Source organism: Mesoplodon densirostris, chromosome 10 (genome assembly GCF_025265405.1).
Source record: "Mesoplodon densirostris isolate mMesDen1 chromosome 10, mMesDen1 primary haplotype, whole genome shotgun sequence".
Classification (NCBI taxonomy): Eukaryota; Metazoa; Chordata; class Mammalia; order Artiodactyla; family Ziphiidae; genus Mesoplodon; species Mesoplodon densirostris.
The window spans coordinates 39335815-39351674 of NC_082670.1; the positions used below are offsets into that span (position 1 = coordinate 39335815).

A 15860-nucleotide genomic window follows, 5' to 3' on the forward strand; every position below is an offset into this window, starting at 1 on the left:
AATGAGGCATTTTTTGTTTTTGTTATTTTGTTTTAGCTTGCGGATCCATATTCAGGATTCCTCTTAATCCCTGTGCTTCTCTACTTCTTACAGACAGCCACCTAGGAGTGCTTCTCTGACATCCTTCTCTATATCCACCCCTCTTTCAGAATGTCTTTGTGGTAGGATCAACTTTCTATATAATTTGCTCTTGTGGGGTAGTGTACAGGATAGTATTTAACAAATGAGGATAGATCATACTATTGTGCTTGGGTTAAAGCGCACATATGTGGGGAAATGGTGGAGAAGTAGGAAAATTCTAGCTGCTGGCCTGAAATTCCCTTAGACTGCTTCTCAACCTGGGGTATATGCATCCATAGGGGTACAGAGGTGTGCCAGCAAGTACAGGAAGCCCTTCCTCCTCGAACAAGAATTCTACTCAAAGATTTGAGGAGAGAAAATAGACTTCAGTGCTAAAACAAACATATGACATCTTAGTTTAAAAGGGGAACCCTGGGGTGGACAGCTTTGGGCACACTGTGATGTGAGCGGAAACATGGCCTTTACCTCTGCCCTTGGGTTGTCTGAGAAATACTTGCTTTATGGGTCTTTTGAAATATGTGCACTTAAATAGGGTAAAGGTGTTGAGTTACTCAGGAGGGCCACTCCTGCCAAAGAATGGACATATGTGGAAAATCCATTTTCACCCATTAGGAGAGTTTAAAGAGGAGTCCTGAGGTTGAGGGGGAGCCAGACTGAACAAGAGACCCATTTCTAAAGACCAAATCGGTTACAGTCTTGCTTAGGATTCTGGCTCACGGCTGGGTTTGAACTGATCCAAACATCTGGAAGGTCTCTCACCCTTTCTCTGACCTCCAGTAGCAATTCTTATTTGTACTCCATTCTGGGACTTACCATACCATTATATGTTAGTTATATTTTCTTTTTTTTTTTTTTTTTTTTCCTTTTTGCGGTATGCGGGCCTCTCACTGTTGTGGCCTCTCCCGTTGCGGAGCACAGGCTCCGGACGCGCAGGCCCAGCGGCCATGGCTCACGGGCCCAGCCGCTCCGCGGCATATGGGATCCTCCCAGACCGGGGCACGAACCCGTATCCCCTGCATCGGCAGGCGGACTCTTAACCACTGCGCCACCAGGGAGGCCCTATATTTTCTTTTTTATATAGCTTCTCAGCCAGAGTTAGGGAGGTGGTATGAATTAATAAAAAGTATATGATCAAGAGTCAAGACCTTGCTTGCCGTGTGACTTTTGGAAACTCCCTGAAATCTCTCTGATCCCCAGCTTGCTCATCTATCAAATGGTCCAATATAACACCTGCCTTGCCTACTGAACAGGTAGGATTGCATGCAGAGCGTATACATTACATTTGCAATGTAAAAGCATTTTGTAGATCATTAAACAAAAATCAGTTATTATTAACTAAGACCCCTAAGGGAAGGAGAGGTTATCTCTCACATCATCTTCCTATTCTCCTCAACCTCTAACTTTTGCCTAGTTGGTTCTGAAAACTATTAAAGATAAGATCATGAAATGCTGTCCCCAGGCTGACCCTGAGAAAACTCCCAATTCTGTCTCTCCTACCCCCATCCTTTCCTCCTCTTCTGGCCTGTCTCGTCCCCTCTTCCACATGCTCCCACACTGCTATTTCTTCCTACTGCCCCTTCCAGAGAATTTGGGTAAGAAAAGGACACTTAAAGGGGCCGCGTACTGTATATGAATGAACTACTCTCATAATTTCAGGGGTCAGCAGGGCAAGTTTTATGGCAATGCCATCTTTGTGGGAAAACAAACTGGTGTCATTCTGGAGACTTCCTCCCAGAAATAAAAATGCCCAAACAGAATTCTGGAAAAAAATTTTTTTTTAATAGAGAAATCAACAACCCAATCTAAGTATATCCCTGTAATGATGAAGAATCATATTTTCATTTAACTCTTTGCTGCAGTCAGACAACTTCCTCCCACTTCTGGCTTTGGGGTGTAGGCCAGCCTGCTTCACAGTTGACATCCCTGAGGGAAACACCAGGAAAGGGTGATGGGGAGGAAGGGGCAAGTTTAGTTTTTTTTTTTTTTTTTGCATTACGCGGGCCTCTCACTGTTGTGGCCTCTCCCGTTGCGGAGCACAGGCTCCGGACGCGCAGGCTCAGCAGCCATGGCTCACGGGCCCAGCCGCTCCGCGGCATGTGGGATCCTCCCGGACCGGGGCACGAACCCGTGTCCCCTGCATCGGTAGGTGGACTCTCAACCACTGCGCCACCAGGGAAGCCCAAGTTTAGTATGTATTGATTTGAGATACTCTCTGGCTAAACAGTAACTTTGTTAGGCCATTCCCCTCCTATCTGCCTGGGCCTCCGAGTGAAGTGGATTTTCTTAAGCAGAAATGTTCTTGGATTTCTTCATAATTTTCCCCTTCAAAATATAGGAGTTGTGCAAGAAAGATCCACATTCCACACTAACAAGGCAAGGGTTATAATGAGAACTTGGTTTCTTACAGGCAATACTTTCATCTTTATTTATTTATTTTTAAAGTAAGCTTTTGTGGTAAGAAATCAAGTCAAAGTAATAAAGAAAGATGGGAGAATGTGGAACGGAAACTTCCTTTTCATTTTTTTCCCCCAAAGTGCAGGGGTTGGAGGGGAGGGGTCACTCCAGGGCCTCACATCACTCCAGGGGCAACAGAGCAGACCAGGAACCAAGAAAGGCTAGTGACCTGGGGCCTGGAGGGGCGGGATCAGCCCCCAAGCCACAGATGAGCCCCTGGCCAGGAATTCAGTGGGAGGAGCCTACACTGCCTCCCAGTCCCCGCGCCTGCTCCGACAAGCACCTGGCACGGGTTCTCAGCTTCCACACCTGGAGAACGGGAGAAGGGCCCTCCTCTCACAATGGGCCCAGGATGTGCTAAGGAAACAACCCGCCTGGGTGTGGTTCTCTCTCAAGTTTTATGAACAGGCTGAAAAGAAAACATAGTGCTCCTTCCCTTCCAAAGTAGTTTCAGGTGATTTTTTTCGTGGGGGGGGCGGGAGATGTCAGGCAGGGAAGGGCCCCGGGGACCAGTTAACCAAAGGCCTGTGGAGGCTTCGAGCCCTCGAGGACCGAGGCACTAACCAGCGGCTTCCACCCGAGGAGGTAGCGGCGGCCGGCACGTGCCCCTCCCCGTTGCCCCGGAGACAGGCGGCGGTTTATGTTCAAATCCCGGACTCTCCCACCGTGGCGCGGCGGCGGGGGTGCGCGCGAGTCGGCCCCGCAAGGCCGCCGCCCCTCGCTGCCCAGCCGCGGTGGTACGGCCCCAGTCTAGAGGTGCGCCGCAGCCCGCCCGACTCCGCAGTGGTGGCGGGTCGCCGTGGAGGAGGTGAGGGATTTGGCGTTTGAGCGCCGTGGGCTCCCCCTGCTGCTGGAGCCCGGGTGGGCCTGGGGCGGGCGTTTCGGGCGAGCAGGCCGCCCCTCTGGCCTGTTTCCTGGTTGCGGAGCCAGCACTCACTTCTCTGTGATTCCCCAGACCCTTTCCTCCAGGCTTCTCTGCTCCTGTCGGTCCCCGAGAGACCCTGAAGCTGTCCACCCTCCTCTTAGTTTGTCCAGGTCGGGCGCGATTGCCCGGGTCCCAGACCCCTTCGGTAGTTGGAGAGCCCCCTTCCTCGCCGCCCACAGCGCCCCATTTCTCCCCCACCCAGATTCCATCAGCAAAATGAGGGACGTGGAGGGAAACGTGCCCCTGGAGGACCCCGGCGATGCAGAGAGCGGGCCCTGTAAGCCCGAAACCTCAGGACCGACCCGGGAAGACACGAGAAGCCCCAAGGTCCACCCTTCCCGTAGGTCCAGCCCCGCCGGCCCCGGCCCTCGGGGTGCTTAGTGTGGGTCAGGTGGGAAGGAGCCCGCGGCGCCGCACTTCTCTATCTCCCTTTTTCCTCATCCCCCCCCCCCGCGCCCCCAATCTCTACTTTCAGGCCCCAGGCCCCCTGTTGACCAGAAGTTCTTCAGAGTTTTTGGTCCTGGAGAAAGAAATGACCCAAGAGCGATTTCTTGAATCTGACAAGATGTGAGGTTGAGTCAGTTCAGAGCCAGCTTTGTATTCTTTTATTTTGAATTTGTAGGTGGAAAATGGCAGACACCTGGGGTAGATTTTAAAGAACGGAAATGATCTCAGATGGGCATTGTGTTCTCTCGGTGCTTCGTTGACTGCATTAGTAATGCTGCTCTGGCCTCATACTCTTTAGCTCATACTATAGGAGATGTTCTTTTATGTTCCTATTGGGGCACAAAGTCTCTTCCACACTTTACGTCTGATCTCACTGGGACTCATCCAGCACTTCTCTTGTAATAATCACCAGGTAATTTCAGCAGTCATCAATCAGAAGGCCTGTCCACGTGCAACAACCTGAGTTAAATTCTTTAAATTCAATCGCATTTCTTTCTCTTGTAGCCACACGGGGTCGCTGCTGGTTAAGGAAAAGCAGCAAATTGGGTGCTTTGGAATCCTGATTTGGGCAATACAACTCTCTAACCTGAATAACCAAACTCCTCTTTTTTAATAATTTCGAAATCTTATATATTAGGTTGACTTGGTTAAGTTACCAAATTATCTTGAAAATGTCTTTGTCCTTGGGATCTGGATTTTACAAATCTATTTTAGTTACTTTTTACCTCTAATTTCTCTTTGAACCCTCCCTGTTCCTGAATTTTACAGCTGTAGGAGTTGCATAGTGCTATGGTACTTTTGAACGACAGAACAAACTTGCCAAAGCAGGCTATGAGCTTTGGTTTGTTGTAGTTGGGAAGTGTTTCTGTGTATATTTTCCTCACTCCTTCAATAAGCAGCTCAATCTCCCTTTGAAGATTTTCTCTTAGTTCTGATTTTGCATTACTGAATTAGCAGTACGTCTGTTTGCATATTTGACTGTGTTTTGCCATTTTGGCCAAAACTGAAGACTTCAGAGAGACTGCAAAAATAAAGGGAACTTCCCGTCCACCTAAGGTTCAGTTCACCTTTACATTTACCTAAATGGAAACTGCTGGTGGCTTTTTGGTAAATTTTACAATCACCTTTTACCCTTAACTTTTTATTTTGGTATATTTCAAATCTGTTGAAAAGTAAAAAAAAAAAAAAACAACGAATGCCCACATTAACATTTGCCACACTGTTTTTTTCTCTTATTGTATTTTACATATGTATTTTTTCTTTCTTGAAGTTATAGAGTCATGACTTTACCTCTAAATATTTCGTGTATCTTCTAAGAACAAAGGCATTCTCCTATGAAACCTCTTTTCTGCAATTTTTCCTTTTTACATTTTTAAACCTTTTTGCTTATGGAAAACTTAAACATATTCAAAAGTAGAGAGATTGGAATAATGAACCCCCATTTACTCATCACCCAACTTCAACAATTATCAACATGGCCAATCTTAGTTCATTTATATCCCCTCCACATCTTGGAGCCAAACACTTTTTTGTGAACAAATTATGAAGCTTCATTGAAAGAGAGTGAGAAAATATGATTTATTATGTGCAGCTCTTTTATACCAAGTAATAATAACTACCATGTATGCCAATTATGTAAGAATGCTATCAGGTAGGTCTGTACTAAGAACTTAGAATAGTGGTTCCCAAATGCTAGAGCTAGTTTGTGATGAAATTCTTAGCATACTGTGTGAAATGAAATAAAGATATTGTAATGAGTTTTTCCTAAAGCTAAATTGATTCAATTTTAAGGACTAGTCTTTTTTCTGACTGTATTCCCTTTCCGCTTTTTGGGAGTTTAAACTATCCTTTTTCTTTTATGAAATGGTTTTGGTGGTGGTAGAGTGGATTTTTTTTTTTTTTCTTGGTTGCACCAGGTCTTAGTTGCAGCTTGCGGGCCCCTTAGTTGCAGCTCACCGACTCCTCAGTTGTGGCATGCAAACTTTTAGTTGTGACATACATGTGGGATCTAGTTCCCTGACGAGGGATCGAACCTGGGACCCCTGCATTGGGAGCGTGGAGTCTTAACCACTGCTCCACCAGGGAAGTACCTACAGTAGATTTTTTCTTTGCTTATTTCATACTATCCATACCTGACAGAACAAAAAGTTGGCAAGCTGTCATCAGTTGCTCAAAATCTTTTTGGAAATTTACTAGTCTGTGAAATCCTAAATTCTGGAAACTACTTTAGAAGACCAAGTGAGATTGACGCCATTCAGTACCCTCTGTGTGGAGAATTTAACTTCCATCAGAGGCAGGAAGAGGAGAGTGGAATCGTAATATCCTTAGATAAACATTATTTTTGCAAATCACAAATTATTTATTTGCCACTTCTTTATTTTATTTCTTAAGAGAAAGGTTTTTAATCAGTTTCACTTTCTGTTTTTTTATAAGATAGCTTCTTTGTCCTCCCTTACCCCCATGTTGGGCTACTGAGAGGCTCTGTCACGGGACCTAGAGTTCAGAAAACATAACTGACTGGAATGGTCGAATGAGTGTGTGTAAAGTCACTGTGATGAATCTCAATTTGGAGCCTACTCAGTGGAGTGAATCTCTGAATAAAATAGAAATTCAGACTTCTTTGAGTTCACTGGTGTCCCCCATAAGTTCTTTTTTTCAGTTGAGGTATAAGTGACATAGAACATTAGTTTCAGGTGTATCTCGTATGTTCTTTCTGTCACAGGTCTGATAGATACAGTTAATGATGTTTCCAAGCTGAGCAAGGAGGTTGGGATGAATCATGATTTCCACATGGAGGAGAAGGTTTTGCCTCCAAGTAGGTACAGGCTCTTCTGATTTTCCCATTTTATTCATCCTGGTGTAGCTATTTAGCACTAATGGATTCTGACCAGACTCAAAGCATTTTTATTTAATAACACAATCAGTGCTTGAATCTAAGCCATTAGAGGTCTCAGCAACTGAAACAGAAGAGTATTAAATTATAATTATTAGTATCAGAGGGTCAAGAAGCAAATGTTATTTAACCGGTGAATAAACCCAAGCAATTATTGGGATGTTCACTTTGGGACCCCACTTAATAATAAAATAGGGTGGATTTCAGATCTTCTCTGACAGAAGTGGAGGAATTAGCCTGTAGTAGCTATCTATTGCTGCATGACAAATTACCCCAAAACTCATCGGCTAAAACAGTGTTCATTATCTCCCAGTTTCTGTGGGTCAGGGATTACGGGTGTGGCTTCACTGTGTGCTCTACCAGTCTGTTATGTTGGCCTGAGCTGCCCTCAGTTCCTTGCCACCTGGGCCTCTCCATAGGGTGGCTCACAAAACAACAGCTGCCTTCCCTCACCCAGGGTGAGAAAGCGAGAGGGTAAGTGGGTGAGAGATGGTGCCCAAGACAGAAGCCACGGTCTTTTTGTTCCCTAACCTCAGGAGTGACATCCATGGCCTCTGCTACATTTTGTTTGCTAGAAAGGAACCCATAAATCCAGGCCACACTCCAGGGTACAGGATTACACCAGGGTGTGAATACCAGGGATCTAGATCTTTGGGGTCATTTTATTGGTATTGGTTGCCTACCACATGGCTCCTGTCTTATCAGTTACTCTCTTATGTGATCACAGACTTAAACAGGCACAGATAAAAAGATCAATTTCCTCATAGTGGTGTTTTCAACTGCCCCCTCAACTCCTCACCCGCACCCCCATTCCCCACTTCATAAATCAGCTTAATTTGTGAATCAAGATCAGAACCCTGTTGATAAGGAATGCTCCCCCACCCCCATCAAGCCTTATTTTTCATTCTTCTTAGTTATATTGACATTGCAATAAATAAGAACCATTCCGTAAGTATGACTTGCTGGTTTATTGGCAGTTAAGTGGGTAAATTCATTGTCAGATTTTACATTTTAAAACAGTTCTGATTTCCCACCAATAGACAGATACGTGATGGCAGCTTGTGATAAGTCAATTTCCTTAACTGTTTTTGTCATTTGTCAGCTTCAGGGACTCTGTTACTAAAGTGCTGTTTTCTGCCACAAGTTGCTGCCCTGGTCTTCCTGGTCTGATCTGCTCTTGCCAGTAGATGTCCATGTCAAGCACAGCTTCTCTGGGAACAGGTTTTCACCAAAACCCAGATCTTCTAGCATCTCTCTCACTGCTTAGATGTTTCTGTTGCTGGCAGGAGAGGAGGTAAAAAGAGTAGAGGAAATGAGAGAGGGAGAAACGAAGCAGGGGAAATAGTACTATTCAGAGCTGGGTTTTCAAGTAAGGTAATTCAAAATTTATATCAGGAAAAAAGTTGAAATCGAGTTTGGGGTCACTCCTTATTGGCAGTTGGCTTTACTTTGGGCTCATAGGGTGAAGTTAATTACAGTTGTAGGTTCCTAAGGGAAATCCCATGTTTGGGCATTCATTCATCAGGCATTTGTTGAGTCCTTATTATGTGGCAGGAAAAATGTTGAGTTCTGGGGATAGAGGTAGCTACAGCTATAAATAAATAAGACACTGTCTTTGCTGTCAAGAAGCTTTTGTAAGAGAGACAGATGAATAACAGAAAGTGACTGATAAGTTCACTCAGAGCTGTGTGAATAGAGTTCAATGAAAGTTCTCAGCTGCCTAAAGATCAGAGAAGATTTGCCTATGGAGGAAGACTTAGCCTATGATGACTTGCATCTTAGAGGTGGTCTGGGTCGGAAGGAATGCTCCTGGCAGAGGAATCATGTTGGAGGCACAATGGTGTGAACTGAACAAGTATCTTGATGTGATTGAGCACAGGGTATTGTGAGGTAGGAGGAGATAAATTTGAAAGGGAGGTAGAGCAATATCAGGAATGGTTATATGAGCCATTTATACTGCTGGTGATGGGAAGCCCCAAAGGACTTTGAGCATGACCTCATGATCGGAATTGCATCTTAGAAAAATCATTGATTTTAGAATGAATTGGTGGGGAACAGATTAAAAAGGGACAAGACTGAAGACAGAGGGACCAGTTAATGGCCTAATGTAGTAGTCCAGGTAAGAGATAATGGTAGGAGGGGATGGATTCCAGAGACATTTAAAAAGCAAAATTTATGGAACTTGGAAGATGGATTGGACAAATAGGGTGAGGGGAAAAGCTTTAAGAACAATTACAATACACAGTAGACTATTAAATTATAGTTGGTTACCTCTGCTACCTCTGCTGATTGAGATTGGTGTGTTGGGAAAGGAATTTTGATTTTTGTTTTATTCATCTTTGTATTGCTTTTGTTTGTTTGTTTTACAAGGAGCATGCATTACTAAGGGGGGATTTTTTTTTTTTTTTTTTTTTTTGCGGTATGCGGGCCTCTCACTGTTGTGGCCCCTCCTGTTGCGGAGCACAGGCTCCGGACGCGCAGGCTCAGCGGCCATGGCTCACGGGCCCAGCCGCTCCGCGGCATATGGGATCCTCCCAGACCGGGGCACGAACCCGTATCCCCTGCATCGGCAGGCGGACTCTCAACCACTTGCGCCACCAGGGAGGCCCAGGGGGGATGTTTAATGCCAGAAAACCAATCACTATTTGGCCATGACTAGGTACAGCCTCAGAATTTTCAAATGATTCTTTTTCTTCCTATTAGTCTAACTGTATAGGTCAGAGAAATCATTTAAATAAAGGTCAGAGGAAAATTAATTCCTTTTAAAATATTAATAGACAATTTTTTAGCATAGTTTCGTTTTACAGAAAAATGATGGAAAATAGAGTCCTCACATTCCCCCTTTTCTCCTGCACAGTTTCCTCTATTATTTATATTTTATATTAATATGGTATATTTGTTACAATTGATGATCCAGTATTAATACATTATTATTAACTCAGGTTTACACTGGTGTTCACTTTTCGTGTTGTATATTCTGTGGGTTTTGAAAAATGTATAATGACATGTATTCACCATTTCTGTATCATACAGAGTAATTTCACTGCCCTAAAAATCCCCTGTGTTCAACCTATTCGTCCTTCCCTCCCTCACTCTGAAACCCTTGGCAACCACTGATCTTTATAGGTTTTATAGTCTCCATAGGTTTTTCTGTGTTTCTTATAGTTGGAATCATATAGTATGTAGCCTTTTCAGATTGGATTCTTTCAATTAGCAATATGCATTTAAGGTTCCTCCATGTCTTTTGGGGGCTGGATAGTGCATTTCTTTTTAGTGTTGACCTCTTGGTTGCTTCCAAGTTTTGGCAATTATGAATAAAGCTGCTGTAAATGTCCATGTGCAGGTTTTTGTGTGGACATAAGCTTTCAACTCATTTGAGTAAATACCAGGGAGCACTATTGTTGGATTGTATGGAAAGAGTATGTTTAATTTTGTTAGAAACTGTGGAACCATCTTCCAGAGTGACAGTCTTACACTTTGCATTCCTACCAGCAATGAATGAGAGTTCCTGTTGCTCCCCGTCCTTGTCAGCATTTGGTATTGTCAGTGTTTTGGATTTTGGCTATTCTAATAGGTGTGTAGTGGTATCTCACTGTTACTTTAATTTACAATTCCCTAATGAGATGTGAGGTTGAGCATCTTTTCATATGCTTATATGCCATCTGTATATATATCAATACTTTGGTGAGGTGTCAGTTCAGACCTTTCCCTGTTTTAAAATTGGCTTGTTTTTTTTTTTTTTTTTTTGTGGTATGCGGGCCTCTCACTGTTGTGGCCTCCCCCGTTGTGGAGCACAGGCTCCGGACGCGCAGGCTCAGCGGCCATGGCTCACGGGCCCAGCCGCTCCGCGGCATATGGGATCCTCCCAGACCGGGGCACGAACCCGTATCCCCTGCATCGGCAGGCGGACTCTCAACCACTGCGCCACCAGGGAGGCCCAAAATTGGCTTGTTTTATTGTTGAATTTTAAGAGTTCTTTGTATATTTTGGATACTAGTTCTTTATCAGATATGTGCTTTTCGAAGATTGGAGCTTGCCTTTTCATTCTCTTGTCTCTCACAGAGCAGTTCTTAATTTTAATGAAGCCCAACTTACCAATTTTTTCTTTCATGGATCTTTCTTTTGGTGTTGTATCTAAAAGGTCATTGCCAAACCCAAGGTCACCTAGATTTCTCCTGTTATCTTCTAGAAGTTTTAGAGTTTTATGTTTTACATTTAGGTCTATGATCTATTTGTGGAAGGTGTAAGATCTGTATCTAGATTCATTTTTTTGCATGTGGATGTCCAGTTGTTCCAGCACCATTTGTTGAAAAGATTATCCTTTCTAATTGAATTACCTTTGCTTCTGGTTTTTGTTTGTTTGTTTGTTTTTGGTTTTTTAAAAACATTTTTTTAAATTATTTATTTATTTATTTTTGGCTGCATTGTGTCTTCGTTGCTGTGCGTTGGCTTTCTTTAGTTGGCTATTAGGGGCTACTCTTTGTTGTGGTGCATGGGCTTCTCAGTGCAGTGGCTTCTCTGCTTGCGGAGCATGGGCTCTAGGCACGTGGGCTCAGTAGTTGTAGCTCACAGGCTTTAGAGCACAGGCCAGTAGTTGTGGCACACAGGCTTAGTTGCTCTGCGGCACGTGGGATCTTCCTGGACTAGGGATTTAACCTATGTCTGCTGCATTGGCAGGCAGATTCTTACCCATTGTGCCACCAGGGAAGCCCCCCCCCTTTTTTTTTTTTTTTCTTTTTTTGAGTGGGGGGAAAAAGACGGATATTTCTGGCTTCCATGACTGGCTACATGGTAGTGCCATTGAAATTGGGAATACAGGAGGAACAGTTTTGGAAGGGGAAAATAGTGAATTCAATTTTAGACCTGCTGATTTGGAAGTATCTATAGATATTCAGGTGTTATCAAAGAAGGAAAATCCTTTCCTAGATTTTAGGTCTATAAGAAAGTGAAAGAAAAGATCATTTAGTTCTTTGCTATATGTGTACATAAAGGGAAACTAAGTCACATCTTTTTTAAGCTAAATGCAAAATCAGTGCTAAAGTTCAGCCTGATCTCTATTCAGGGTTCTTCCTGCTGCAGAGGGCCGGCTGTGCTGGAACCACAAGGAGCCCTTCTGAGAGGTTGTGCTGGTGCCCTTGACATCCAAGTTTAACCACAGCTTATTCAGCTCTGCTACCTTCCAAACATAGTTCCTGGCCTTTCCCTGTCTGTATAATGGTCTTTTATCATATCAAACACTGTTTGGGGCTTAGGAGATAATGACCTTTTGGCAGTTTTTGAGTAGAGAAAGTAATTTGTTCATTTAACCTTCTTACAGTCTGGAAGGTAGGGTCAAGGAGACAATGCACAATGCCTTTTGGGATCATCTGGAAGAGCAATTATTAGCTACTCCTCCAGACTTCAGCTGTGCTCTTGAACTCCTAAAAGAAATTAAAGAGGTGAGTGACGAACCTTTCATTTGTAGATGTAAAGTTCCTAGACAGCCCCCGCTCACTGGAATGTCAGTGGCTAGCAAATCCTAACTGAACATGGTCCATGAATCAGTCAGAGTCTAATCAATAGACAGAAATCACACAGTAATTTCAACAAAGAAGTTTTAATGTGAAAATTATTATAACAGGGAATTGGAGAAATGAAGTCTTTGGGCTAGTAAGAAGCAAAGAAAACTCTACTGGAAGATCAGACATAAGGAGAATCCTTTCTCATCCCCAGGGGATGGGGAAAACCCAAGGACCCAGTTACTCATTTGAGGGCATGTCTGTGCCAGGGGAGGTCGCTGGCCTGTGTGTGCTGCTGGCTGCCGTGTAGTGCAGGAGCTGGTTGCCAGAGCAGTTGCCTGTGCTGCAGGAGCCTGGCCCTGGAGAAGCAGCCACTTTCTCTGCAGAGTCCAGCACTAGAGAAGCCTCTCAGCTGTAGGAGCCAGCCACCTGCAGAGCCATATGTACTATAGGAGCCTGCCATGTGAGCATTCCAGAACCAGGAAGAAAAGGTCTTGCCTTTTGCAATGTCTTTCTAGTATGTGGTGGATACACCCTAAGGTGACCCCCAGTGATCCATGCCCTTGTATAATCCTCTCTCCTTGAGTGTGGATGAGATCTATAACTTGCTTTTAATCAATAGAATATGGCAAAAGTGATGGGATGTTACTCCCAGGATTACGTTTCATTATGTGAGACTTTATCTTAGCAGGCTGGAGAGAGAGTCTTTCCAGCTGGCCTTGAAAAAGCAAACAGGTAGGGACTTCCCTGGAGGCGCAGTGGTTAAGAATCTGCCTGCCAAGCAGGAGACACAAATTTGAGCCCTGGTCTGGGAAGATCCCACATGCCGCGGAGCAACTAAGCCCGTGTGCCACAACTGCTGAGCCTGCACTCTAGAGCCTGCAAGCCACACTCCTGAAGCCTGCATGCCTAGAGCCTGTGCTCTGCAACAAGAGAAGCCACTGCAGTGAGAAGCCTGCGCACCGCAATGAAGAGGAGCCCCCACTCGCCACAACTAGAGAAAGCCCGCATGCAGCAATGAAGACCCAACACAGCCATAAATAAATAAATAAATAAATAAAAATTTTAAAAATTGTTTAAAAAAAAAAGAAAAAGCAAACAGGTATGTTGTGAACTGCATATGGAGAGGGCCACATGGCAAGGAAATGCAGGTGGCCTCTAGGACCTGAGGGCAGCATCCAACAAACAGCCAGTAAGAAGCTGGGGCCTTCAAGTATACAGCTGTAAGGAAGTGAATTCTGTCAACAATTTGAATGAGCTTGGAAACATTCTTCCCCAGTCAGGTTTCTAAAGGAGAACGCAGCCCAGCCAACACCTTGATTGCAACCTTGTGAGATCCTGAACAGAGGATCTAGTTAAACTTTCTAGACTCTTGACTCACAGAAGCTGTGAGATGTCAAATGTATATACTGTTTTAAGTCTCAAAGTTTATGGTTAATTTGCTTATGATAACAGAAAACCAATTAATAACCATCTCACATGCACCCCAGTGTTCATAGCAGCACTATTTACAGTAGCCAAGACATGAAAGCAACCTAAATGTCCATGGACAGATGAATGGATAAAGAAGATGGGATCCATATACACAGTAGAATATTGCTCAGCCATAAAAAAGAATGAAATAATGCCATTTGTGGCAACATGCATGGACCTAGAAATTATCATACTAATTATCATACTGTCATACTAATTATCATACTAAGTGAAGTAAGTCAGACAGAGAAAGACAAATATCAGGTGATCTAATTTATATGTGTAATCTAAAGTATGATACAAATGAACTTATTTGCCAAACAGACTCACAGAGAAAATGAACTTATGATTACCAAAGGGGAAAGGGTGAGAGCAGGGATAAATTAGGAGTTGGGGATTAGCAGATATAAACTATTGTGTGTAAAATAGATAAACAACAGGTCCTACTGTATAGCACAGAGAACTCTATTCAATATCCTGTAATAAACCATAATGAAGAAGAATATGTAAAACAATTTCATTATATATATCTATATAGATATAATCTGAATCACTTTGCTGTATACCAGAAACTAACACAACACTGTAAATCAACTATACCCCCCCCCCAAAAAAACAGTGCCATCTACAGATGAAGCTTAAAATTGTGCCATCTGGTAAAGGAAAAATATTTAAAGGACTTACTCCATTTTCTCAGAGAAGAAAAGGATGGATTTGGAGAGGATTTGAGAGGCAGCAAATTGATAAATGTTGCATTCCATTCCTTTGGCTACTCAGCTTCCATATGTACCCTTCTACACACACTCAAATTCCTAAAAACAATTCTATTTTTACCTAATAAGACATAGCTATCCAGGAAATTCCCTGGCCGTCTAGTAGTTAGGACTCCGTGCTATCACTACCATGGGCCCAGGTTCAGTTCCTGATCAGGGAACTAAGATCCCACAAGCCATGCAGCACGGCCGAAAAAAGAAAAAGAAAAGACAAAAGACATAGCTATATGTCTTACAAGTTCTTATCCTTTTCCCCAAATGAGGAAACTCACATTCCCAACAGTTATAACCGTTGCTGTCTATGATATACCTCATATTCGGTCATAGTCTCACTGAATATTCTATTACCTATAGGCTAAACTGTAAAATTTAACTTCCAACAACCTGTCTATAAAATAATAATGGAGGTTCCTTAAAAAACTAAAAATAGAGCTATCATATGATTCTGCAATCCCACTCTTGGGCATATATCCAGAGAAAACCATAATTCAAAAGATACGTGAACCCCAAATGTTCACTGCAGCACTATTTACAATAGCCAGGACATGGAAGCAACCTTAATGTCCATAGACAGATGAATGGATAAAGAAGATATGGTTCACATATACAATGGAATATTACTCAGCCATAAATAAAGTGAAATAATGCCATTTGCAGCAACATATACACACTACTATATATAAAACAGATAATCATCAAGGACCTACTGTATAGCACAGAGAACTCTACTCAATTATTCTGTAATAACCTAAATGGGAAAAGAATCTGAAAAAAATATACGTATAACTGAATCACTTTGCTGTACACCTGAAACTAACAAAACTTGTAAATCAACTATACTCCAATATAAAATAAAAATTAAAAAAACTAATAATGGGAAGGAGAGAGAAGAAAATGGTTAGCATATACAAATAAAGCCATGCTTATAACAAGCAAAGAGAAAATGTATGGTTTTTGTTTCTGTAATTGGTCATGAGGCTGTAGTTGGTATCTATGGCTTCATTTTACTAGTCATTCCATATTTCTCTTGTCCTTAGCTGCTGGGGTTCTTTATCTGCTGGAGTGACCCAAACCTTCATTGCCAAAGAGTCTGAGTCCTTGGGCATTTTGCTTTTGTTGTTTGTATGTTGTGGTTTTCCCTTGATCTATATTCTTGGGTATGGAAGTATCAAGAGGTACCTTAGAATCTTCTGGGTTCCAGACACGGTCCTTCTTGTTCCCATTGTGTAGCAGCAACCCAGTTTCTCCTTAGTACTGAGGATCAATTACTCTAGTCCATAGAGGAACTCCTTTTTTACTCTAGTCCATAGAGGAAC

At 43.0% G+C, this 15860-nt stretch overlaps 1 protein-coding gene across 1 annotated transcript in view; it reads left to right on the top strand.

The window, feature by feature from the left end:
• The first annotated feature begins 3670 nt into the window (after positions 1-3670).
• TCP11 (t-complex 11) overlaps positions 3671-15860 on the top strand; it is a 29153-nt gene continuing 16963 nt past the window's right edge. Inside the window, 3 exon segments of the mRNA XM_060110066.1 lie at positions 3671-3800; positions 6630-6726; positions 12118-12238. Coding sequence (XP_059966049.1) covers positions 3677-3800; positions 6630-6726; positions 12118-12238 — 342 coding nt within the window. The 5' untranslated portion in view covers positions 3671-3676.